At 61.5% G+C, this 26,172-nt stretch overlaps 1 protein-coding gene across 1 annotated transcript in view; it reads left to right on the top strand.

The window, feature by feature from the left end:
- KCNQ1 (potassium voltage-gated channel subfamily Q member 1) overlaps window positions 1-26,172 on the top strand; it is a 377,490-nt gene that overhangs the window by 88,830 nt on the left and 262,488 nt on the right. Inside the window, exons 3-10 of the mRNA XM_052662163.1 lie at window positions 9,754-9,880; window positions 10,317-10,395; window positions 10,809-10,905; window positions 11,471-11,611; window positions 18,806-18,916; window positions 19,184-19,279; window positions 21,138-21,260; window positions 22,154-22,298. Coding sequence (XP_052518123.1) covers window positions 9,754-9,880; window positions 10,317-10,395; window positions 10,809-10,905; window positions 11,471-11,611; window positions 18,806-18,916; window positions 19,184-19,279; window positions 21,138-21,260; window positions 22,154-22,298 — 919 coding nt within the window. The remainder of the gene's footprint in view (window positions 1-9,753; window positions 9,881-10,316; window positions 10,396-10,808; window positions 10,906-11,470; window positions 11,612-18,805; window positions 18,917-19,183; window positions 19,280-21,137; window positions 21,261-22,153; window positions 22,299-26,172) is intronic.

The raw sequence follows: 26,172 nt of genomic DNA, 5'->3' as shown, positions 1-26,172 counted from the left end.
GGGAGCAGCTGGCCACAGGCAGGCCCCTGAACAGAGAGCCTTTGAGCAGTGTATGCGCCTGCCCCGCGCGCTCGGGCCAGCTGACCCTCCCGGGAATGCCGAGGCCGGCTCCTTCTGTGGCTTATCGGGTCCCACGTGGAGGTGGAACAGCTGGCCCTGGAGCCCGCCGGCTGGGCTCGGTGCGGGGGACACCAGCCCCCACCACAAGAACACCTCCTGGCCAGGGCCAGGCAGCCACGTGCCCTCCACAGACCTTGCCCTGGTTGCCCGTACCCCCGGCTCCGGTGGTGGCGTGGTCTGGCCCCCACATCCGCCTCTCCTCTAGGCCCCCTGTCTGCCTGGTGAAATCCTATTTACCCTAGGACACACAGGCATCCTTCTCACCCAGGAAGCCTTTGAGGGACCAGGAGGCCCCGCGAGGGGCCCCCCAGCCTGAGGTGGCCGCACGTGGCATCCATGGGGCTCCCGGGGAGGACGTGCTGCCTTCCGTCTGCAGCCCCAACCCCTGCTTTCCATCAGCGCCCACCCCTCCAGCCCACAAAGCTCAGTGCTTAATTCCCGGCAGTCAAGCTTCTCACTCTCTTTAAAATTGGTTTTTCATTATGAAGATAACAGAGCAGTAACATCTGAGCACCAGCGCGATAAGGATAAGGGCTCATGAGGCTTCCTGGGTTGCTTGGCAGAAGCACAAAACAAACCCTTTCATCCAGAAGCCAGGCTCCACATGCAGGCTCAGATGTGCAGGGCTGGACCCCCAGGCCACTTGCTATCTGTTGCACGGGCGCTGGGCTCGCGGGCTGTTTCCAGGGCCTCTGAACCAGGCGATGTGGGCAGCGCTGGGCCTTAATGCCCTCTGGACTGCAGACCACCTTCCTGATGGTTGAGAGGGTTCGCAAGCGACAGATAAGACAGCCGCGTGGACCTTCACCCCTCTCACGGGGAGCAGTGGAGCCACGGCGATTACGAAACGCCCGAGGAATCTGTCTTCCCTCCTCTGTGGACTGGAGCTGGAAAAGCCAGATAAGCACCTGCGTCACTGAATCTTTATCTCGACTCTCGTCACCCCCGAAACCCTGTCAGTGGGCGTGGGCCGTGCCCCTTACTGGTATCACGGTCGAGTCCCGGGGTCCCGGCATCCGGCTGCCCCCTGGCAGGGCCTGCTCAGGCAGAGTGCGTGGGTCCCCAGACCAGCGCCCCCTGCCCAGCTGGCACACAGGCTCGGGCTCAGATCCACCCGTGTCCAGCGGGGGCCCGACCTCCGCACTTCGCTTTCCCCCACGTCCTCCTCCAGGGTCTTGGCTGTGCCTGCGTGGCGTTTGCACACAATGGCTGAGCTCCATCTGCTCTTTTAAAGCTGAACTAACACATGTGCCGTGAAGATTCAGAGCCAGGGGCTCCGGGGCTGCCGAAGGTCCAGGCGAAGGCCTGAGAGCAGAGCCACAGGGACGTGGGGATGTTTGTGTCATGGAAAAACACGTGAATCATGCAGGCCACTGTTTCCAAGTGCGCTTATCTTGTTAACAGTATTGTGCCCTGACCACCTCCGTCTTGTTTCAGACCTTTGTCCTCACCCATCTGCCGTGGCTCCCGTTTGGCCCCACCCCCCACCCCCCACCCCCAGCCCCTGACAACCACGGATAGGCTTTATTTTTATTAGCATTGTAGCAACATGCACAGTTACTATCTTAACCATTTTTAAGTGCACAGTTGAAACATCACACCATCCGCCTTCAGAAGGTCCCTATCTTTCCAGAGACTCTACCCCATTAGCCACCCCGTTCCCCGCCCCCCCCACCCCGCCAGCCCCTGGCCCCACCATCGACTTCCTGTCTCTCTGGATGTGACCCCTCAGAGACCTTCTGTGAGTAGGATCACGCAGGATTTGTCCTTCTGTGTCTGGTGTATGTCACTGAGCCCAGTGTCCCCGAGGTTCATCCACATCCCAGTCCTGTCAGCGTTTCCTTCCTTTTAAGGCTGAGTGCGGTTCTGCTGGGGGCGGAGCGGGGGACACACGGGTCGCTTCCACCTTCTGGCTGCAGTGAACATGGGTGTGCAAACATCTTTGAGCTCCGACTTCCCGTTTTCTTCTTCTTTCTCCATTGTTTGGAGGATCCGTCCAGGAGTGGGATTACCGAACGTGTTCTATTTTTGATTTTCAAGGACCCTCCATCCTGCTTTCTGCGGCGGCCGCGCCGTCGTGCGTTCCCACCAGCGTGCACCAGGCTCTGGCTGCTCCACGCCCGCACCAACATTCACTCGGTTTCTCTGATAGCTGCTGACCTGATGGGTGTGGGTGCCTCACTGTGGCTTCATAGCTTCCTGATGAACAGATAGAGCATCTTTGGATGCTCTGGGTGACCATTTGTACGTCTTCTCTAGAGAAATGCCTTCTTTAGCAGAGTTAGTCTCAGTCATGTCCGACTCTTTGCAACACCATGGACTGTGGCCCACCAGGCTCCTCTGTCCATGGGATTCTCCAGGCAAGAATACTGGAGTGGGTAGCCATTCCCTTCTCCAGACGATCTTCCTGTCTCTCCTGCATTGCAGTTGGATTCTTTACCATCTGAGCTGATTCCTTCTTTACTGATTTTTAATTGAGTGGTTGCTTAGGAACTTGATTTTAGAAATAAATTTAAATTTTGCAAATAGTCACTGCCAGTGGCCGCTCCACACCCATCGCCCAAGATGCACATGGGGGCCCAGACCTACTGCACAGTAGGAGGGCATCGCCTCCCCCTGGGGGGCTGCCTGGCTGCTCAGAGCCCCCAAGTCTCCCTGCCTGGCTTGCTTCCTGCAGGCGTGGAGTTGCAGGTCTGAGCCCTGGTCCCAGTGCCCAGCTGCTCATAGGCCTCTGGTCCGTGAGGCTGCCCGCAGCTGGGAGGCAACCTTGCTGTGTCTGAGGGATGGTGGTGGGTGGGAGGGGGTGGGAGAGGGCCCTTGCGCCTCCGGTGGCAGCGGTCTTGGCAGAGGTCCCTGGCAGGGGGACGCCCCTCCCCCGTCTGCGGGACGGAGCTCAGGGCTGCCTCCTTGACCTCTGCTCACATCCGGGCACACGGGCCCCACGTGGGGCCGCGGCTGGGGCCTCGGCGCCGCCTCTGCTATCAGTGGAGGAGTCAGGTGTGCTGGGGGGCTGTGGGGGGCGGGGCGGGCGCCTGGGCTAGACTGGGAAGGGGGGCGGGAGGCAGGGAGGAGCCAAATGCTGAGCACTGGGGGCCGGGGGCGGGGCGGGGGCCTCGAGCCAATGGGAGGCTCTGGGAGGCCCAGGGGAGCCTGACCCTCCTTATGGGCGTATGGGCATCGGGGACCAGGTCAGGGGCTTGAGGAGCGGGTGGGGGAGGGGTCGGCTGTTGCCAGGCCCTGGGGGAGCCGGAGGCCTCTGCGGCTGCTGTAGGCCCATGCGGGTCCTGGTCTGCAGAGACAGCTGAGCCTCAGGCCTGCCTCTGCCCAGGGTGGAGAAAGCCCAGGGCGAGGAGGGCAACTGGGCAGGGGAGGGGTCATCCTCTGGGTCTGATTGCTGACACTAGAGGCTGGACTCACTGGATCTGAGAGGAGTTGTCCCTGCCCTACCCTGGGCCTCCTGGCATTGGGTGGGGGGTCCCCTGACTCAGAGGTGGTGCCACAGGATGACGTGGGGTCAGCCCTCCTGCAAGCCCTGGCCCACTCGCCTCGAGCCTCCACAAATAGACAGTCAAGCCCAGTCAAAGCTCCGGAGCAGCCCCCGGCCCAGGGTGGCTGGGACCAGAGCCCCTGCCCGGCCACAGCTTCAGGCCCGCCTGTCTGCTCTCCTGGCACCTGGGTCAGTGAACAGGGGGCTCCAAGAGATGGTGATGGCCCAGGCCACAGGGAGGCCCTGGGTCCCAGTGAGCAGCACCCAGTCCTGAGGCCCTGGACCACAGGGAGGCTCTGGGTCCAGTGAGCAGCACCCAGTCCTGAGGCCCTGGACCACAGGGAGGCTCTGGGTCCAGTGAGCAGCACCCAGTCCTGGGGTCCCAGCTTTGCCCTGGGTGCTGCCCTGCCCAGCATGCAGGGCTGGCAGCATGGAGAGCCTCTCACCCCAGGGCACGTGTGTGCCCACTGCCCCAGGCTCTCCCCTGCCCAGCGCGCTGGTGGCGCCACTTTGACGAGCGCTGCGGCTGGGTCTCGGGCTCACGGTGACAGAGTGAGGGCCCCCAGCAACCAGCCCAGCCTCCAGCTGCATTCCAGACTCAAACAGGATTTGGGGATTAGCCTTGTTTTAAATTATTCCTACACCTCACTCCAAAGGAGGAGTCCTGCAGCCTGAGCCCGCCAGCCCCAGGAGGGCCCGGGTAGCTCTGAGTGCGAGGCTAGGATAATCGAGTGGAGGGAGGTGTGGGGAGCACCCCAGCAGCCTCCCAGGAGGTGCTTCTTCATCTGAATGTCGTAAGCTCTTTTCCTAAAGTCCTAAGACTTCTACTGCATTGAATATACTTAGGACGTGGCTGAAGAATGTATTTAAGTGATTAAAAACATGCATCAAAATAAGAGAAAAACCTCATTCATGGTTGATCAGCCCAATGGTGTGTGGATTTGCAGAGCTGGGGTACAGGCTCCGGGAACTGCTCTTTGGGGGGGCTCTGTCCATCCCCTTGGGGCCATCAGTGGGCCCATGGCCCCCTCCTCTGCAGGATTTACTGGCGTCTCAGCTTTGGGGACCTGGTGGTGGCGGCTCTGTGGTCCTTGTCATGATGGGCAAACACAGAGCTGGACCATCCACACCTGCCTCCGTGCACCGCTGGGGCCTTTTCGGCCACCATCCGCTCATCACACTCTCTTAGGACCAGCTGGGCCGGAATCTTGGGAAACACGCGTACGAGACAAAGCCCTTGTCTCAGGGTGCCCCAGGCTGCTCATTCCTTCATTCAGCAGATCCAGGTCCAGGGCTACCAGGGCCGTTAAACGTGGCCCCCGCCCTGGTGGACTCAGCCACCCTCCAGGCCCCAAGGCCACAGGGCCCGCACGCATCCACACTCCCTCGAGCTCCACTGTCGCCAGGTGCCCCCAGGAGTTCACACCCTACCCTGACCAACTCAGACTTGCCCGCCAGAAACCTTTTCACAAAAGGAAGGCAGTATGCTTTCCCACCTTTTCTCCCAGCACACCCCGAGCGTGCCCTAGACACACGCTGGGAGCTGTATGCCACTCAAACTGTGGAGCCCTGGGAAGCACCCTCCACCGCGGCTCCCTGGGGAGGACAGGCGAGGCCGGGCGTGGGACCTGGGCCTGTGCCCTTACCCGTGGGGGCCAAATGCTCTGACAGGGCTGGGCCCCCGGGGGCAGGACGGAGCAAGAGAGCACCTGCAGACAGCCTCCTCAGGCCCGTCCGAGGTGGCTTCTCAGAACTTCCTTCCTTCACGAGGCCGAGGAACAGTCCATTGTTTGGCTCCCCGCATCTCGCTCTGACTGTTCAGAGCCCCTGAGCATTTCTTTTGCATTTAAGAGGGCTATTTCTGGGGGGTGAGGGGGGAAGTCTTCAGGGTTTTGAGAGGCATGGCATTGAATCTACGGATCACTTTGAGTCGTTGAGTCATATTGACCTCTTCAGTTCAGTTCAGCTCAGTTCAGTTGCCCAGTCGTGTCTGACTCTTTGCGACCCCATGAATCGCAGCACGCCAGGCCTCCCTGTCCATCACCATCTCCCGGAGCTCACTCAAACTCACGTCCATCGAGTCCGTGATGCCATCCAGCCATCTCATTCTCGGTCGTCCCCTTCTCTTCCTGCCCCCAATCCCTCCCAGCATCAGAGTCTTTTCCAATGAGTCAACTCTTCGCATGAGGTGGCCAAAGTACTGGAGTTTCAGCTTCAGCATCATTCCTTCCAAAGAAATCCCAGGGCGGATCTCCTTGCAGTCCAAGGGACTCTCAAGAGTCTTCTCCAACACCACAGTTCAAAAGCATCAATTCTTCGGCACTCAGCCTTCCTCACAGTCCAACTCTCACATCCATACATGACTACTGGAAAAACCATAGCCTTGACTAGACGGCCCTTAGTCGGCAAAGAAACGTCTCTGCTTTTGAACGTACTATCTAGGTTGGTCATAACTTTTCTTCCAAGGAGTAATTGTCTTTTAATTTCATGGCTGCAGTCACCATCTGCAGTGATTTTGGAGCCCCCCAAAATAAAGTCTGACACTGTTTCCACTGTTTCTCCATCTATTTCCCATGAAGTGATGGGACTGAATGCCATGATCTTCGTTTTCTGAATGTTGAGCTTTAAGCCAACTTTTTCACTCTCCTCTTTTGCTTTCATCAAGAGGCTTTTTAGCTCCTCTTCACTTTCTGCCATAAGGGTGGTGTCATCTGCATATCTGAGGTGATTGATATTTCTCCCGGCTATCTTGATTTCAGCTTGTGTTTCTTCCAGTCCAGCCTTTCTCATGATGTACTCTGCATATAAGTTAAATAAGCAGGGTGACAATATACAGCCTTGACGTACTCCTTTTCCTATTTGGAACCAGTTTGTTGTTCCATGTCCAGTTCTAACTGTTGCTTCCTGACCTGCATACAGATTTCTCAAGAAGCAGATCAGGTGGTCTGGTATTCCCATCTCTTTCAGAATTTTCCACAGTTTATTGTGATCCACACAGTCAAAAGCTTTGACACAGTCAATAAAGCAGAAATAGATGTTTTTCTGGAACTCTCTTGCTTTTCCATGATCCAGCGGATGATGGCAATTTGATCTCTCATTCCTCTGCCTTTTCTAAAACCAGCTTGAACATCTGGAAGTTCACGGTTCACATATTGCTGAAGCCTGGCTTGGAGAATTTTGAGCATTACTTTACTAGCATATGAGATGAGTGCAATTGTGTGGTAGTTTGAGCACTCTTTGGCATTGCCTTTCTTTGGAATTGGAATGAAAACTGACCTTTTCCAGTCCTGTGGCCACTGCTGAGTTTTCCAAATTTGCTGGCATATTGAGTGCAGCACTTTCACAGCATCATCTTTCAGGATTTGAAACAGCTCAACTGGAATTCCATCACCTCCACTAGCTTTGTTCGTAGTGATGCTTTCTAAGGCCCACTTGACTTCACATTCCAAGAAGTCTGGCTCTAGATTAGTGATCACATCATCATGATTATCTGGGTCGTGAAGATCTTTTTTGTATAGTTCTTCTGTGTATTCTTGCCACCTCTTCTTAATATCTTCTGCTTCTGTTAGGTCCATACCATTTCTGTCCTTTATGGAGCCCATCTTTGCATGAAATGTTCCCTTGGTATCTCTAATTTTCTTGAAGAGGTCTCTAGTCTTTCCCATTCTGTTCTTTTCCTCTATTTCTTTGCATTGATCACTGAAGAAGGCTTTCTTATCTCTCCTTGCTATTCTTTGGAACTCTGCATTCAGATGCTTATATCTTTCCTTTTCTCCTTTGCTTTTTGCCTCTCTTCTTTTCACAGCTATTTGTAAGGCCTCCCCAGACAGCCATTTTGCTTTTTTGCATTTCTTTTCCATGGGGATGGTCTTGATCCCTGTCTCCTGTACAATGTCACAAACCTCATTCCATAGTTCATCAGGCACTCTATCAGATCTGGGCCCTTAAATCTATTTCTCACTTCCATGGTATAATCTTAACGGATTTGACTTAGGTCATACCTGAATGGTCTAGCGGTTTTCCCTGCTTTCTTTAATTTGAGTCTGAATTTGGCAATAAGGAGTTCATGATCTGAGCCACAGTCAGCTTCTGGTCTTGTTTTTGTTGACTGTATAGAGCTTCTCCATCTTTGGCTGCAAAGAATATAATCAATCTGATTTCGGTGTTGATCATCTGGTGATGTCCTTGTGTAGAGTCTTCTCTTGTGTTGTTGGAAGAGGGTGTTTGCTATGACCAGTGCATTTTCTTGGCAAAACTCTATTAGTCTTTGCCCTGCTTCATTCCACATTCCAAGGCCGAATTTGCCTGTTACTCCAGGTGTTTCTTGACTTTCTACTTTTGCATTCCAGTCCCCTATAATGAAAAGGACATCTTTTTTGGGTGTTAGTTCTAAAAGGTCTTGTAAGTCTTCATAAAACCGTTCAACTTCAGTTTCTTCAGTGTTGCTGGTTGGGGCATAGACTTGGATTACCATGATATTGAATGGTTTGCCTTGGAGACGAACAGAGATCATTCTGTCGTTTTTGAGATTGCATCCAAGTACTACATTTCAGACTCTTTTGTTGACCATGATGGCTACTCCATTTCTTCTGAGGGATTCCTGCCCGCGGTAGTAGATATAATGGTCACTTGAGTTATATTCATTCATTCCAGTCCATTTTAGTTCACTGATTCCTAGAATGTCAGCATTCTCCCTTGCCATCTCTTTTTTGACCGCTTCCAATTTGCCTTGATTCATGGACCTGACATTCCAGGTTCCGATGCAATATTGCTCTTTACAGCATCAGATCTTGCTTCTATCACCAGTCACATCCACAACTGGGTATTGTTTTTGCTTTGGCTCCATCCCTTCATTCTTTCTGGAGTTATTTCTCCACTGATCTCCAGTAGCATGTTGGGCACCTAATGACCTGGGGAGTTCCTCTTTCGGTATCCTATCATTTTGCCTTTTCCTACTGTTCATGGGGTTCTCAAGGCAAGAATACTGAAGTGGCTTGCCATTCCACCTCTTAACTGTATTAAGTCGTCCAGTCCATGAACACGTATTTCCATTTATTTGTCATCTTTCATTTCTTGAAACAATCTTTCAGTTTTCGTTGTACAAGTCTCCGCCTCCTTAGAGTCCTTTTTTTTTTTTTCTTTTTTTTCTGCTAGTGTAAATGGAATTGTCTTATGTGTTCTTTCCACACTGTTCATGGTTTGCAAAGACTTTTGTGATTGACTTCCCCGGTAGCTCAGATGGTGAAGAACCCGCCTGCAGTAAGGGAGACCCAAGTTCCATCCCTGGGTGGGGAAGATCCTCTGAAGAAGGGAATGGCTACTCGCTCCAGCATTCTTGCCTGGAGAATTCTATGGACAGAGGAGTCTGGTGGGCTGTAGTCCACGGGGTCACAAAGACTGATACGGCTGAGTGACTAACAGTTTCACTTTTGTGTCCTGCTCTGCTGAATTCATTTGTTAGATCTAACGGGTTTTTTTGCATGAGATCTCTAGGGCTTTCTATACCTAGGATCCTATTGTCTGTGAACAGAGATAATTTGACTTCTTCTTTTCCAGTTTGCAAGTATTTATTTACTCCCCAGCAGCTCTGGCTGGGACTTCAGTGCGGTATTGAATAGACATGGTGAGAGCGGGCACCCTTGTCTTGGTTCCGATCTTAGGGGAAACACTTCCAGCCTTTCTCTGTGGACGCGGTGTTCACTGTGGGGTTTTCATATATGGGTTTCATTATCCAGTGGCAGGTTCCTTCCGTGCCTAGTTTGATTACAGTTTTTATCATGAAAGGGTGCTGAATTGTATAGAGTGCTTTTTTTTTTTTTTTCATCTTTTGTGACTAGGAGATCATGTGATTTTTTTTCCCCCTCCATTCTGTTAACGTGATGTATTGTATTGGTTGGTCTTCACATGTTGAACTGACCTTGCATTCCGGGTGTAAAGCCCACTCGGTCATAATGTCTCACCTTTTCTCTGTGGTACCGAGTGCAGCGGTGGACCTGGGCGTGGGCAGCCGGCCTGTCCAGGTGGACAATGCAGCAGATGGGGGCCCAGGCTGCCTGCTCCCCCCACGCGTCTCAGCAGAGGCTCCTGGCGTGGCGCCTGCCCCCGGGTGTGGCTGCCAGGTGAGCTCACGTGCCCTGCCCCCGCAGGAGATCGTCCTGGTCGTGTTCTTCGGGACGGAGTATGTGGTCCGCCTCTGGTCGGCCGGCTGCCGCAGCAAGTACGTGGGCATCTGGGGCCGGCTGCGCTTCGCCCGGAAGCCCATTTCCATCATTGGTGAGTCACGTCTGGCCCCTAGAAGGTGCACCCCAAGGTTTCCAGACACAGGCTGGGCAGGTAGACCCCCATCACACACACCGCCAGGCGGAGTCCCCCTGAGGGCTGAGAGAGCGCCAGCCTCCTCCAGCTGTGATGGGGTTGGAACCCAAGGCCAGCGGGGTGACTTCCCAGGTCCCCCCATCAGTGGCCAGGTCTTCTGCTCCCAGAAGCTGCTGACGGGGCAGGGCGGGGGGTCTGGTCACGCTCAGCACAACAGGAGTGTCCACTGCCCTCAGTGGCCGATGAGCCAGGGCTGGGCAGGGGGCGTCGGGTGGCCTCGACACATGCTTGGATGGGGGCCCAGCCTCCCCCTCATGGGGCCCTGTCCCACTGACTGCCAGCCTCTGCTGGTGTCCAGCTGCCTGGCTGGTGATGGTAGCTCTGTACCCCCCAGACCTCATCGTGGTGGTGGCCTCCATGGTGGTCCTCTGCGTGGGCTCCAAAGGGCAGGTGTTTGCCACCTCGGCCATCAGGTAGGTGGGGCTGCGGACCTGGTGATGTCGAGGTGTGGGTACTGGGGTTTGGGCTCTGGGCCCACACTGAGTCAAGTGCAAGCACCAGCTTCTGGGACGCAGGCTGGGACCCCAAGGTATGGGGGCCTCAGTCTGCTGATCTGTAAACTGGGGTGATCCTGGAGCTGCCCCCCAGAAGGCCGTGTGGCCACCCAGGGAATTGAGGAATGTGTGGGTTTGGCTCCAGGCCTGTGTGCGGCCCCCGCCCTGACGCTGTGCCTGGGAAGGGGGAGGGCCACGTGGCATGGGGCGGGGGCGCAGGGCTGCCTGGCACCCACAGGGGCCTGTCCTCCGCAGGAAGGGGGAGGGTGGCGTGGACGGGTGGGGCGGGGGCACGGGGCTGCCTGGTGCCCACAGGGGCCTGTCCTCCGCAGGGGCATCCGCTTCCTGCAGATCCTGCGGATGCTGCACGTCGACCGCCAAGGGGGCACCTGGAGGCTGCTGGGCTCCGTGGTCTTCATCCACCGCCAGGTGCGTGGTCGGGGGGTGCTCAGGACCCCAGCGCAGCCTCGGCCCGAGCCAGCTGGGCCATCCCACCCCCACCCCCCACCCGAGGGCCGGAGTCCCCGGCTGGCCAGGCAGGTGGTGTGCCCACGTTCCCTCAAGCTGGGACAGGAGGCACTCGGGGAGGTGGAAAAAGGGACGTGCACTGTGGGAGAAGCATCAGGATGCCCAGAAATCTGAGCCTGTGCAAACCCCGAGCAGCCCTGTGAAGGCAGGATGGGGACTGGCCTGAACCCCTGCGTGGGGCCTGTCCCTGCGTCTCCCCGAGGTCCTGCGGGAGATAGAGCCGGGTGGGTGGGCCAGGGCACTGGCCTCACTCCCAGATGGGGAGACCCAACCTCGCCGTTGACAAGTTGGGGAACCTAGGTTATTTTCCAAGCCTGATGCCTGCCTGTCAGACACGCTGGCTTTTAACGTGGAACTTTCGGGTGACGGTTGGAGCTGGCCGCCCCCACACGTGCTGTCTGTCTGGGGGGCGTCTGTAGGGCCCACGGGCGCTGGCTGACCAAGCGCCCTCCCCGCCTGTCCCCAGGAGCTCATCACCACCCTGTACATCGGCTTCCTGGGCCTCATCTTCTCATCCTACTTCGTGTACCTGGCCGAGAAGGACGCCGTCAACGAGTCGGGCCAGGTTGAGTTTGGCAGCTATGCGGATGCCCTGTGGTGGGGAGTGGTAAGTTGGCACCTCTGTGCCGTGAGATCACTGCACACCCCGGGCCCGGGCAGGTGGTGGGGGCAGTGTGTCGCCCTGGGTCCTCGAGACCCGCCCCCCGAGGGCTTGAAGCCTGCGCACAGGCGTGTCATTGGGCAGGCGGCTGGGCCCCACACTGGACGCCCGGAGCCCAGCTATCGCTGCCGTGGCGCCCTTGACGTTTCTACCTGTGAGCCTGGTTTTGCGGAGGGAAGTCTGACGGGATGGAAGGCGAGAGTGCAAGGGCCACCTGCTGGGGATGTGGCCGCAGGCAGTGCCAGCTACTCCCCCAGCCCTGGGCTGGGCCCTTCAGCACCGTCCACCCCCACTCCTATCCCAAGACCCCTGCCACCCCAGGGCCCACCTCTGTGAGGCTCAGCGCCAGGCCCCTCAGTGTCCCTGCACTCAGGAGCTCATCGTCAGGTGGCTGCCAGAGCCCACCACACCAGGCCGGGGGCCTCGGGAGAAAGCAGCGAGCTCCCCCATTCTGACAGGGCACCCGGCCCGTGTGTCTGCCACTGGCCATGGCTGGGGCAGTATGCAGGGGCCCCGGGTTCTGCTCTGGGGGGCAGGGGTGGCACTTGGCCTGGCCATAGGTGGCTGCGGGTGCCTCAGCCAGGGCCAGGGTGTCTGAGCTATGCATACCCCCTACCCCACCCTGGGGCCTGGTCATAACAGGAACCCAGCATCACTGGTGTGGGACCTCAGGGTGCAGAGGATGCCCCTCAACAACCCTCCACTTGGGCCTTGTGGGAAGACAGATCCCAGGCTCTCCTTTAGTCACAGAGTGGTCAGCAGCTTACTGGCCTGGGAGCGGCACGTGTGGGGTCCTGGTGGCCTGGACAGACCCTGGCTATGGAGGGCAGGCGGGAGAGTGGCGCCGTCGCTGGGGCATCAGCTGGGCTTGGCCCCCCTCCCTCCTCCTCAGGGTGCACTGGACCCAGTGCCCAGGAGCGTCTAGGGGGCCCAGTGCCCGGGAGCATCCAGAGCAGCCCAAGCCACAGAGCACATGATGCCAGCCCTGGGTATGAGATGCCCGAGGTCAAGGGTGGCTGATGGAGCCCCTTTGAGTCAGGGGCTGGGTGGCTGACATCCAGGCCCGCTCAGCCTGGGAGAGGAGGGGGTTGCAGGCTGCACCCACGAGGTGGGGCTGAGGCCTGGGGGCAGCGCCGGCTCCACAGAACCGCAGGTCCAGGCTGAGCTGGGCCCCGACCATGTCCACCTCCGACCTATTTCCTTCCAGAATGGTGGCGGGGTCGGGGAGTCGGCCTCTGCTCAGGGCCCCCACCCTCCGGGGAGAGGCCTGTCCCTACTGCTCCGGGTGGGGCAGGAAGTTGCTCACGTCTCCATCCCCACCCTTGAGAGGCCGAGGCTGGGGCTCCTCATGTTGGCCAAGTCAGCATTTTTTTTCTGGAAGCTTCCAACATTGCCAGGCTGCCCCGGGAAGGTAAGGACATGCTGACCTGCTCTGATGCCGCCTGCAGGCCGGGGTGTGGCTGGCCCCCCCGCAGGTTTGGAGGGAGGGCACCTCGTCCCCTGCTCCAGCAGGGGAGGGGTCACTTTCTGGTAATAGTCAGGGCCTGTGGAGGGACACACAACCCGGGGCCGTGAGGATCCCCAGGGCCAGACGGCGCAGTGGGGGCGCTCAGCTGGTGAGCGGTGCCCGGCCCCGGCCTCCCTGCCCGCCCGTCTTCCTGGCCTCTCCCTCAGAGCTGCCCCCGGCCTGGCCCCTGTGAGCCCTGCTCCCGCGCGCACACCTGTGCAAACATCCGCCCGCCAGCCGGGAAAACGGCCCCTTTGTGCCCAGCTTGGCACCAGTGCCCCGGCCTCGCCGTCAGCTGCGGCCCCGGCCTGGCCGCCACAGGCCCAGCCTGGCCATTGTTTCTGCGGGCTCAGCGCCCCCGCCGCCCAGCTCTGGGCAGACGACCCCCGTTTGCAGTGGTGGCGCCCCTGCAGCTGTTCAGGCGGGCGGAGCAGGCCGGGCTCAAGTTTGGGCTGTGCCCCTGGCAGGTCCTGGACAAGCAATCAGGACATGCAAGTGGGACCGCCCACGGGGGGCTTTGGGGCCAGACGGCCCTCCCCCTGTGTGGCATTGCCATGGGCCACCAGGGCAGTGAGCCCAGCTCGCACCCTGAGGCTCCCCACCTGGGGTGGACGGCCCAGGGCCTGCCTGCAGGCTGTGCTGCTCTCGGGGACCTGGCACACATGGCAAGGCCTGCTGGCCAGGCAGGCTACCCCCCAGGGGCACACGGTATCGCACCAGCCCAGCTCCTCTGGCTGGACGTGGGAGACAGACCCTGCGGTTGGGTGTCTGGGCCGTGGGACGGGCCCTGCACTGTGCTTCGTCTGCAGAGCCGGGGGTAGGGGCGGGCTGGGGGAAGCCTGCCAGGGCCACGTGTGGACCCACTGGGCAGGCTGAAGGTGCCCCGGGGTGGCCCCGGCACCCTCAGCACCAGGCTTGGCCGGATGATTGGATGCCCCTGGGAAGCGGTCGGTTCTGCCTGGGGCCCACGGGGCGCCCACAGCCAGGTGAACCACCAGAACTGTGCTTGCTCTCGCCTCTGGAGACCGGAAATCGAGATTGAGGCTGGCTGCCTCCTGAAGCTCCGGGGGAGGGTCCTTCCTGCCTCTCCCAGCCTCGGAGGCCCAGGTACTCCGGGGCCTGTGGCCGCACCTTCCGTCTCCTGTGGGGACGCCGGTCGGCGGGTGCAGGGCCCACTCGGGAGTTCAGGACTGTCTCCTCTAAAGGTCATTAACCCAGTCACGTCGACAAAGACCCTTTTTCCAAACAGGCCTGTGTTCCGAGGGCCCAGGGGCACATGGACGCTGGGGGACGCTCCTCTGCCGCGGACAGCACTGTCCCAGGTGGGCTCACCAGTTGGTCCCTCTTCTCACTGAGCCTCGGTTTCCAGGCCGGGGTCGCCTCCACTCCCCCCGCCCTGGGTGGGGCGCCAACACGGGGGTGAGAGCTCCCCACCCCCTCCCAGTGTGGCGCCCCACGCCTGGCTGCTGAGGTGTCGGGGAGGATTTAAGACTTTCTTCTCTGCCCTTGGAACAAAATGCGTTTGTTTGTATTAAAGTTTGAGTGGAGGGAAAAGCAGCTTTTGCAAACACGGGCTTCTCTGTTTAGCGCCCGGGGGTCTCTCAGATCCGGAGGTTGCCAGGCTCTGTTTACCCCTGCATCTAAATTTAGAATTGGGAGTGAAAAGGGTGGAAGCCGCCCTGCGTTCCACCGCCGTTTAAAACTGAGTCTGACTCCAGTTCCTTGGCTCCAGAAAGTTCTACTCCCCAGGCCGGACTGTGTCCTGGCAGGGTGAGGCCAACGGGTCTGGGGGCCGCATGGGGGGTTGGGTGAGGACAGGGCCCCCAGGCGTTCACAGGCAAGGTCTGTCGATAGCGCCCAGTGTGGGGGCCCATGTCAGGCCCTCATCTGGAGCTGGGGAACTGGGCCCAGGGGGCAGTGGGCCGCGCCTACCCCCGCAGCATCCAGGGCTCCTCCCCTGCCTGGACTCCATGCAAAGGCGGGGGTGCGCTGCAGCTTCGATGGGAGGGTCCACAGGACCCCAGGCCACCGCCAGCTCTGAGTCCCTCCTGCACCTGTTGTCGGTCACGTATGCGGCTGAGACCGTGGGCGCTGAGAGCTCAGCCAGAGAAGGGTCTTCACGGCTGGGTTTTGCGGGATGAGTAGGGGTCCACAGGGCAGGTCTGTCTCTCTGTCCTTACTGTCCGGGAAGGTTTCTTACGTGGACTCGGCAGGCCCAGTGAGGGTGGTGTTCAGGCCTGGTTTCCTCTGGGGTGGGGTTCAGCCCTTGTCATCTGGAGAAAGAACTTTCCGGCTTCAGCTCGAGTGAAAGAAGCATGGTCAGCATCAGGAAGACAGGCAAACAGGAAGCAGTGGGGTGACCCTGCCAGGAACTGGGGTGGAGCCACGCTGACCTGCCGAGTGACCCTGGGCTGCGCTGGGTGTAAGGTGGGTGCCCACTTCCGAGAGCGGGTGGGGGGCTGTCAGCGAGAGCTCGGAGAGCCTGCGGTGCCCAGGGTGTGGCTGAGTCGCTCAGTCGTGCTTGACTCTTTGTGACCCAGTGAACTGTAGCCCACCAGGCTCCTCTGTCCTTGGATTTCTCCAGGCGAGAATACTGGAGGGGGTTGCCATTTCCTTCTCAAGGGGACCTTCCCGACCCAGGGATTGAACCCGGGTCTCCTGCATTGCAGGCAGATTTTTACAGTTCGAGCCCCTGGTGCCCAGTGAGGGCTCAGCAAAGGCTGGTTGTGCATTTCAGGGACCGTTACTGCTCAAGGTTCTCCTGGCGGCCCCACAAGCCGGATGCCAGGCAGTGACTGTCCCCAGCTGATTCACACTCGAGTGTCCGTGGCCGCCGAGGTCCATCACGCCCCTCAGCCCTGCTGGTCCTGAGGGTCCCACTCCCCGCAGACCACACGTCGTGTATGCCTGTGTGTGTTTATGCCCCTAAGCGTGCGGGTCCTTCCTGACCCCTCAAGGCTGGCAGCAGGTGCGGGTGGCCCCGGGCACACCAGGCAGCCAGCCCTGGGGCCAGGGCAGAGCTGTGACCTTTCCAGTTTCCCCATCTGTAAAATGAGGTGGCAGCAAGTCCGCCTCTGAGGGCCGGCTCCCTGAGAGGCCATGATCCCAGGAAGGAGGCCCTTCTTCCCACTGCTTCAGAGACGTCCCTTGGATGACAGGGCCTCTTGACCCGGCTGATTCTCCCACCGGCACGTCCCTGGGGCAGTGTGTGTGTGGTGCAACTGGGGCCTGCAGGGGTCAGCCGCCCGGGCCGCACGCGCTCGGAGACTTGGTTGCGGACGGCCGTGGTTTGTCGCAGTCAGCTGTGGTCCTCACGCCGTGATCCCCGGGAGGCAGGAAGGGCCGCTGAGGAGGAGATGTCTGTGCCGGGTGCCCGGGGCAGAGTCCGGGGCCTCTGCTGAGGGGCTGTGGGCCTGGCCCCGCCGAGGGGTGGATGTGGCCTGGGCAGGGCCCAAGGGTTCACGGCATCCTGCCAGGGGCTGTGTGGGGCTCCCTTGTGCCCCCAAAGGAGGGAGAGAGGACCTGCCCCCACCCCTGCGGTGCTGGCCCCACGGCGCCCCGACCCCTGCGCCTTCTCGGCCATGGTGATCACAGGCTGGTTTCCGGGAGGGAGAAGGGGTGCTCGCGTGATGAGGAGTCCTGGGCCTGCGTGGGCCTCTGTGCGTTTATTTATGACTTCCCTCAGAAGGGAAGCGGGCTTGTTTGGGGCTATGCGTTTGCTTTTGTTTTCACCTCGGGTTTGCAAGCCTGGCTGGGTGGGCTCCTCACATGCTGGCCGCCGTACCCCAAGACGGGTTGGGGTCTCTGGGGGTAGCCCCACATTGACAGGCGCTGGGCCCCGGGACCACTGCGCCTACCTTTTGCCGCTCTGAGACAGTCCTGCCACTTCCCCAGCCCCTCTCTCTGCACCTCTCCTCCCCCAGGGCCACCCTCTCCCTGACTGCATCTTTCCAGCCTCCTCCCTGAGGCTGGGCGAGGCCTGGACCCCCAGCGCAGCAGCCTCTGGCCTTGGGTTTGTCCTCTGCCCCCCCCTACCCCGGCATCACAGCAAGGAGCCAGGGATGTACACCCCTGGTTTGGTGCCAGCCCGCTCATCCAGCAGTGGTGAGACCCCATCAGATGGTCTGGAGCTCACGGTGTGGCTGCACGTTGGCCGGACCACGCTGCACCCCTGGTCTGAGCACCATGGGCCCGCTTCTGTCCTTGCCCCCGCTCCTGGCCGCCCCTTCCCGCCCTGGACAAATGGCCATGGTCTGTGGGGTGGCGGCAGGCTGACCACGTCCCCAGTGGAGCCGGGCTCCTAGGCTGGGCCTTCTGCTTCCCCCACAGCCCGCTGGCGTCCAGGAGGCGGCTTTAGAAAAGAGGAAATGGAGTGACACCGTGCAGTGTTTTGGGGGGATGGGCAGGCCCTCTGGGGTCTCCAGCCCCAGAGGAGAGACCCCGGCCGAGGCGCCTCCCCGGGTCTGTGCCCGGGGGACGTGCAGCTCGGCATTCCAGATCTCCTGCCATCGGGGGCGAGCACACAGGCTGTAAACAGCCCATTCCTAAGCTGCTTGTGTCTGTGAATTCAGGAAAAACAAACAGCTCTGCGGGGATGGGCCGTTTCCTCCGAGAGCTGGAAGGATGTCGTTAACTTGACAAAGGAGGTCTGTGACAGGGTCTGAGGAGCCCAGAGCGTGCCCTGCACCAGGGGGTGGGGGACACCTGGCCTCCCACACCGCGGTCCTCACCCAACCCCCGAGCCCAGACTCTCGGTCACTCTTGCTTCCCGGGGCCTCTCGCCTCTGCCCTGGGCTTCCAAGCCGTTGTGTGTACCCGTCTCCATGTGGACGACTATGCTGGTCTCCGTCTGCGTGGACACGTGCGGACCCTTCTGCAGAGCTCACGGAGCAGCCTGGCTCGGGGGGCCTGACTTAGGGGAGGCCCAGCCACCCGTCACAGGGCTGGGTGCGTGTGCTGACGGGACGAGCTGGGACTCTGGGCACCATGGGTCCCTTGCCAGGCTCAGAGCTGAGTCCTCAAAAACCAAGAAGGCAGTCCACGGCCCAGGCTCTGGCGCCGGCAGGCACAGCCAGGATGAGTCCCGAGGCCCTGGGAGCCAGCCTCAGATGCCAGCGGCAGGCGAGCCTGCAGCAGGATGGGGGACACGAGGGGCAGCAGCCCCTACCCCGCTGTCCCGGCACATGCCTTGGATGGACAGCCCCCTGCCCCCATGGAGAAGATGGCTCATCTGGTTCTCCCAGAAAAAAGGGCGCGTAAAGCATCTGGTGCCTGGGCTGGCGTCTGGAAGCAGTGTGCCATCTGTGGCCAGGCTCTCTGTGGAGGGTGGGCCTCGGGGGCGGGGGAGCTCCTGGCCTCCTGGGTGGCGGGCCTCCTCGGCATGGGGCGGGGGTGGTGCAGGGGGGCTGAGCTCCCGTGCACACGCCGTGAACTTGCTTCCTTAGCAGCATTAGGTTTGGGCTCCAGACCCTGTGGGCTGGGGCTCTGGCCTCCGAGCTGCCCAGCCCATCGGTGCAGGGCTCTCTCCCTGGCCTCTGCACGCAGCAGGTCTCGGGTGGAGGGGCTTCTGGCTGGACGGACGCCCGTCCTGAGGTTCTGGGGCTGACTGCCGCCTGCTGTCCTCCTGCCCGCAGGTCACGGTCACCACCATCGGCTACGGGGACAAGGTGCCGCAGACGTGGGTGGGGAAGACCATCGCCTCCTGCTTCTCCGTCTTCGCCATCTCCTTCTTTGCGCTCCCGGCGGTAGGTGTGCTCAGGGTTGGTGCGGCGTCTCCACGGCCCCTCAGCTTCCTCTGGGCTCTGGAGGCTGGTGGGGGTGGGGGCCATCCTGTGAGCAGACACCCAGAGGTGGCCCACTCAGACCTCTAGCTTGCTCGCCAGGCGCAGGCTCTCTGGAGGCACTGGCCTGGTCTGTGGGGCCCACAGCGCGGAGCCGGGCCCAGGGCGCCCAGCTCGCCTGCCGCCCGCTCCCGCGTCTGCAGGGCGTGAGCCTGCCTTCTGTCCTTCCAGGGGATCCTCGGCTCCGGCTTCGCCCTGAAGGTCCAGCAGAAGCAGAGACAGAAGCACTTCAACAGGCAGATCCCGGCGGCAGCCTCGCTCATCCAGGTGGCGGCCCCACCCCCGCGGCCTCAGCAATGGCGTCTGGCCACCAGCCCACCGGGCAGGGCAAGGGCAGGGGAACACACACGTGTCTGCTCGGGGAGCCGGGCGTGGCCCTCGGCCCCCAGTGCAGCTGGACCCTCTGAAGGGTGGAAGGGCGGCAGTCCACGGCACGGACTCGCCTGCCCAGTGTAACCCCTGTCCCGGGAGCTGTGGGATGGTGCCTGCTGGCTGGTGGGAGGCATGGTGCTGGGGAGCCCAGCTCCCCCTGTCCTGTGGGCCAGGCTCGGGGATGAGGAGGCGGCCTGGCCGCTCCCGCTGTGCCCACTCCTCTGGACCTGTGGCCCCCGGCTGCAGTGGCCCCCTGAGTGTCTGTCCTCAGCCTCTTCTGCATGGGGGCAGGTCTGGGAGGGGGGCGGGAGTCAGCAGGGGGCCGTCCCCCAGGGGGTCAGGGCCTGCCTGTGCAGCAGCCAGGGCCTCAGTCCTCCCAGCTAACCCAAGAGCGCGGGCCACTTTCTGGGCCTACCTTTACCTCCCAGAGGCTCGTGTCCCCACAGGGCCGGGGCTCAGAGCGCCGGGCCTTTGGGGGTGGGGCGGGGGCTGCAACTGCCCCAAGGCCCCTTGTAGCTCCCACCTCAAGCTTCTGTGACGAGACTCCAAGCCCAACAGAAGTGGGGAGAGGCAGGTCCCAGAGGCAGGCGGCCCTAAGCCCCTGGACGTGGGCTCCAAGAACAGCCTGGAGCATGGGGCAGGCCTCTCAGTGCCAGTGAAGCCTAGGCACAGAGACCACTGGCAGACTGTGGTGTCCCGAGTGTCCACCCAGAGCCTGGGAGCAGCAGGAGCGCCTGGGGCTGTGGGCAGCGTGGCCTGGCAGGGGCCGGGAGCAGGGCCATCGTCTTATGTCAGCCTGGGCTCGGGCCCCTGTGCCCACCAGGGTGGCCTGGGCCCCCAGAGCTGAAGGGCCCTTGGGGCTGCAGCGGCAGCTGCAGCTCAGCGGGGGGCCTCTGCCCTGTCCCTCTGGAGCCTGTCTGGAACCACCGTCTGGGGCTGGATGCTACCCTGGACAGGAAGGAAGTGGAGGCAGCGGCCCTCGGGCGGGGGCTCGGGCCCCGCAGCTGGTTTTCTGGCCCCACAGCCTCTCTCGGGGAGACCGTAAATCAGGCAGCAAATGGCCTGCCTGCAGGGGTGGGTTAGTGGACTCCCCGCGCAGTGGGTGTGCAGCCTCACACATACCTCCCAGGAGACGGGAGAGGCCTGGAGGGGGGTGAGGGGCAGCTGGAAGCCCACCCCTGCCTGGGGGGCCGGGGTGTGGCACCCAGCTCCGGTTGCAGGGGCGTCACTGCCCAGGAGCGTGTCCCTACCGCGTCTCCCTGGCTCCCGCGGCCAGCAGTGCCGAGGCCATCAGGGTGCGTCCTCCTACGAGCTCCTGGCTGCCCTCCTCATCCCCAACACCCCCCTTCCTCCAGGTCACCCCGTGTGGCAGCTGCCAGGGGTGTCTCTAGGCCTGAGACCTTCACCCACACGCCGTCTGGAGGTTCCCAGAAACTGGGGGTTCCTGGTGGGTGGCGCTGCCTCCTGGACACTCAGTCCTGCCTCTGCCGGCCCGAGGCCCTGCCCCTTGGCGCTCCCTGTGAGTGCCCCACCACGGCGTCCCTGGGGGTGGACACAGAGGGACTGGGGTTCACAGGCTTTGTGCTGTCTGAGCGTGTGCACCGCCTGGGGAGGTGAGGGCGGACCCCGAGCCTCAGGAAGGGGCTGGTGGGCAAGAGGCGCTGAGGCTCAGCCAGCAGAGGGGCCCAGCAGGCAGTGTGGCTGCAGTTAACGTGGGCCTGCGGGTAACGGCTGCCCCTCCCGCTGGTTTCAGACAGCTTGGCGGTGCTACGCAGCGGAGAACCCGGATTCCTCCACCTGGAAGATCTACGTCCGGAAGCCGTCCCGGAACCATGCCCTGCTGTCCCCCAGCCCCAAGCCCAAGAAGTCAGCCATGGTAACTGCCGTGTTGCAGTTGGGGGGAGGCCACGTCACGGTCAGGATTTGTCCCTGACCCTTCAGTCCAGTGTAGCCGCGTCATCGTGGGCACTGGCAGTGTGCACCGCGCTGGGCTCCCACCATCCGAGTGGCCCAGGTCTGGCCCTGGGACTGGCCACACCGAGGCCAGCACTGGGCAGATCCAGAGGAAGCACCATGGGGAGAGGCCTGGCTGGATCCTGGCCTGCCCTGCTGGCAGGGTGTTCTCCACAGGGCCTGGGGGTTGGGCTGTCTGTGCCGGGCAGGTGAGCGGCAGGGTGGCCGTGGCTGCCTGGCTCAGAGAAGAGGGCCTTGGGGGTCTCGGTATAAGGGAGCTGAGGCAGGCTCGGGCATGAGTCCCAAGAGTGCAGGGCGACCGGCCCAGCAGCGGCCTCCCTCCGGCCCGCACCCACACCGCCCTAGAGAGACGCGGTCTCCCAGGCGCTGGCTGCCTGCGAAGCCTCTGCACCCACCGTTTCCTCTGCCAGCACTTCTCCCAGACCCCAGTGTGGCCGGCTCACTCACTTCCTCCCAGTCACCACCTCAGAGGCGCATCCGCTGGCCCTCAGCCTGGCCACCCCGCTGCCCCATGCTCTCAGCCCCGCTGGCCACAGCCTGCGTTGTCCCCTGCCCTGGGGCGTTCCTGTCTGCTTGCTGTTTCTAGTTTCTGTCCGCCTGCCCCCAAGGCTGTGAGCTCCCAGGGGGCCGCTGGCAGCACCCCACGCTGCAGCACCCCCTGCCAGTGTGCGAGAGTCCCGGAGCCCGGCCCTGGCAGGTGCCCCGAGGGTGTTGCCACCAGTGGTCGCGGGTCAGCAGAGGGCCCCGGCAGGGGACGCCCAGGATCTGACCACTTCCTCTCGTCTGGTTTTCTAGGTAAAGAAGAAAAAGTTCAAACTGGACAAGGACAATGGTGTGAGCCCAGGCGAGAAGGCGCTGGTGGTCCCCCAAATCACCTGCGAGCCCGTGTTGGAGGACCGCAGGCCCGAACCCATCTCGGTGGACGGCTACGACAGCGCTGGTGAGGAGCCCCCGCTCGCGGTGGGGGGGGCAGGCCCTCCCTCAGCTCTAAGCAGGGCTACCGGGGCCTGGGGGGTCGGGGTGGCCTCACGTCCCCGGCCAGTCGCTCTCGTCCTGGGGACAGCTGGCACTGCCACGCCTGCTCCGTCAGAGCAGGCCCCTGTCGCTCGTGGAAGTCCTGCCCTGTTCTGCCCTGGGCTCTGGGTTTCTGGGAGCCAGGCCCTGCCTCAGCCGTGCTATATGCCTGGCACCCAGGCCTGGCAGAGAGGAGGGGCCAATGGTTCACGTGGACCCCTGTCCCGGGGGAGTGGGGCTGAGGGTCCTAAGCCAGCCTGTGTGCGCCCGCGGCTGGCCCCTGCTCAGCTCTGCGCCTCTGCTCTCTGTCTCCTCCGTGTCCGCCTCTCCCCTCTTCCCGGCACCCCCAGGGTTCCGGCCGGCACCTGGACGTGCCAGTGTGTCAGGGGCTGAGGGCGGTGCCACTGTCTCAAGCGTGGCCAAGGGGGCCAAGCCCGTTTGGTGCTGGTGGGTGCCTGGTGCCCCATCTGCCAGGTTTGTGGATGGCTAACCCGTGACGTGTCCTCAGTGTCTGGACACTGCCTGTGGGGGGTGGGGGGTGCTCTGGGAGGAGCCACGGCCCCTCGGCGCTCCTGAGGCTGTCTGCGGGCTTCCTCTTTGGGAAGCTGGGTGTGCAAGACACAGCCTGGGTGCCCGGGGTCTCCTCACATACCGTCGGGCCCCTGGGACGCGCCACCCGCCTGCCCACTGCCGTGGGCACAAAGGACGATTGTGCCCGCCGTCCGGATCTGGGGCAGGACCATTGTTGCCTTGCAGATGGGGGCTTTCTGCGAATGCTAATGCTCAGGTCGGCACAGGGCGGAGCCACGCTCGCTGTTGGCTGAACAGGGAGCCCCCGAAACGCGGTGTCCATTCAGCCCATGCGGCGCTGTGGAGTCCTCCGTGCTGCCTGCGGAATGTTAATGAGGGGCCAGGGCCGGGAGTCAGGCGCTTTCTGTGGAATGGCCTCGCAAGGAGGGCTTTCTCCTTCCCTGCCAACGAGATAAGTCTGCCCAGCCCAGACCCGCCAGATTTCTAGAGCCTGAGCTGTCGGCCGGGCCCCAGGGACGCAGAATGCCCCCGCCCGAGGGATCCCTGACGCACCCTCCTGGCGGCTCTGGGGAGCCCTGGGGTGGGAGCAGGGGTGCGCCTCCGGGGTAGACGCTGTCACAGGGACAGCCCCACAGCCCCACTCCCAATACTGGGCACCACCCGCTAGGCTGCACCCCACTTCCACGCTGGACCCTGACTTGAACCTCTCCGCTCCACACGCAGCGCCTGCCAGCAGCATGCACCCCCAGCCCTGCCCATGGCGCCGGCCCGCCCAGGGTGTTACCTGCCTGCCACGCCGCCCACAGAGCATCCCCTTGCATGCCCCCCCCCACCCCCCCCCGCCACAGGCAGGGCTCTCTGTCTCCGGCTGGCGGCTGCTCGGGCTCCTGTCCTGTGGCTCTGGGACCCCAGGCCCTAGACATGGCCGCCCTGTGGGTCCCAGAGCCCTGTCGAATCTGCTCTAATCCCCAGGCGGTGGCCCTGTCTGCAGGGCCAAGGAAGGGCCTGGCAAGCAGCAGGACTGTCTTGGACAGAGGTGTTGAGGGGCTGGCTGCTCCTCTCCACGGCGGCCTGGGCGCGGCTTTTCCCATGGCTCCCCTGCCTCCTTGCTGCGGGCTCCCCACGTGCGGGGGCTCTTCCCATCTGTGACCTTGGCCAGGCTGGTGGCCCTGGGCCTGAGTCGTGACCAGAGCCCGCAGGTGCTGGGTGGGCCAGATGGCAGAAGGCCGTGGAGCAGGAGCAGCCACAGTCAGCCCTGTGCCCTGCGGGATTTCCTGGGGTGGCGCCCATGGAGTGGTGAGCAGGACTTGTGCCCTGCGGGATTTCCTGGGGTGGCACCCGTGGAGCGGCGGGCAGGACTTGGTCAGGACCCGTGGGCAGGACTTGGGGGCAGGTCAGCTGGGAGCTTGCAGTGTCGCGGTGGGGGGACGGGGAGAGGAGGCAGAAACCAGCTGGAGGCGGGACCTGCAGCCTCGGGGGTTCCCCGGGTATCGGCGGAGCTGGGGGCAGCGTGAAGTCTCTGGGTGAACAGAGCCATCTGCTCCCATCACAAGGACTTCAGACAGAATTTCAGAGAATGAAGGGAGGGAGCCCACGTGCCCGCTCTGTGGAAGGACTGCAGTGACGCACAGAGGCCTTGCCTGCTCCAGGGGTTTCGGCTTCCGCTCACACCGTCTCCCCACTGCCGAGTCCAGCCTCTTGCCTTCCCGGGCATGGAGGCCGTGTGAGCCCCGCCCGGAACTGACCAGGGCCTGGCTGCCTGCCTCCTGTGCCTCCACCTCCCTGAGCAGCGAGCGGCGGGCTGGACGGGTTCTCACGCCAGCACCCTCCTGCTTTGTGGCCTGCCGCGCCATGTTTGCGTTTTGACTTTGTAGACCGTCTTCGGCAGTAGCGGCTCTTTGTTGACAGTGGAGGCTCGTATTTGCTGACAGATTGGCCAGTTGTCTATGTCTCAGTTGGAGTTTAATTTCCTTCTTCCTGAAGCCGGTGCTGTCTTCCGGGACCGTCTGTCAACGGCCTACTCGGTTTCTGCTTGTCTGAGATTTCTGTATTTCACTTTTGCTCTTGAACCATGGTCCAGCTTGCTAGAACCATACAGGTTGAGATCTGTATTTTCTTTAATTTAAAAAAAAATTTTTAAATTGAAACACAGTTGATGTACAATGTACCAGGCATACAACAAGATGAGTCAGTTATACATGCAGATAGATTCTCTCTGTCATATTCTTCTCCACTGTAGGGTGTTAGAGATCTGCATTTTCTCTGCACAGGCTGGAAGTCCGCCGCCAGCTCCCAGCTGGTGTGCCCTCTTGAGCTGGCCATCTTCTGTAGGCGACCCATCCTCTCTTCTGATGACCTTGAACCCCTTCTCTCTGACTTTGGTGTTCTGTAGTTTCATGATGAGGTGCTGTGACCCCTGACTCTGAGGGTTTGCATCTTTCATCGAGGGGAAAATTGGCCCTGCTGGGTCACAGGCTGCCGCCTGCCCTGACTGGCCTGGTCTCTCCTAGAAGTGTCTGCTCGAGCCTCCCGGGCAGCGCTCCTCGCCGTCTCTGCTGCCGCCTGTCCCTGTGCCCTCAGCGACCGCTGTCTGGTCTCCCAGCCCCTCACCCGTGTCTCAGTTTCCACCTGTTCTTTCTCTCCCGTGTGTCCTCGTGTGAGGGTCTCATCTGCTTGGTCTTAGCATCCTGTATCTTCCTCGTGTGTGACGTCACGGCTTTGAGCCCCTTAAATGTGCTGATCCCACCCTATCTGTCCTGGAACATCATCAGCTGCGCTCATGGAAGAGTCTGATTCTGTTGGCAGTGGCCTCTCTGATGCTCGGCTCCTCGTGGGCGGAGGTGGCGACTGGGGACGCTTTGCATTGGTGGGTTCCTCTGGACTCTGGTTAAGGGGACACTGGTCTAGAGGGGCGACCCAGTGAACCACAGCAGGACCTGCGTGCGGCTGGTGTATAGGTGTGGGGCTTCCCAGACAATCTGTGTCATGGGCCCTGTAAGAGCGAGTGTGAGCGCGCGCACCGCTTTCATTCTAGGAAGACAGCCGCGGCAGACCGCTGCTCTCCCCGCCGCCGGCCAGTGCGAGCGTTTGCCCTGGCTTTGTGGTGTTTTGTCCGTGTCTGCCCTTTGGCTCTTGGTTCCTCTTTTCCATGTGGAGCCGCAGCTGCCAGTTCCTGCCTCGTGTGGTTTCAGGTGTGGCCTCTTCCCTCCGGGGGGCCGCACGGTCCTCACTGTGGCTGCTCAGGTGGACAGCCCAGGCAGCCTGTGGGT

This window comes from Budorcas taxicolor, chromosome 25, assembly GCF_023091745.1.
Source record: "Budorcas taxicolor isolate Tak-1 chromosome 25, Takin1.1, whole genome shotgun sequence".
In the NCBI taxonomy this organism is placed as follows: Eukaryota; Metazoa; Chordata; class Mammalia; order Artiodactyla; family Bovidae; genus Budorcas; species Budorcas taxicolor.
This window is presented reverse-complemented; position numbering and strand designations above follow the sequence as displayed.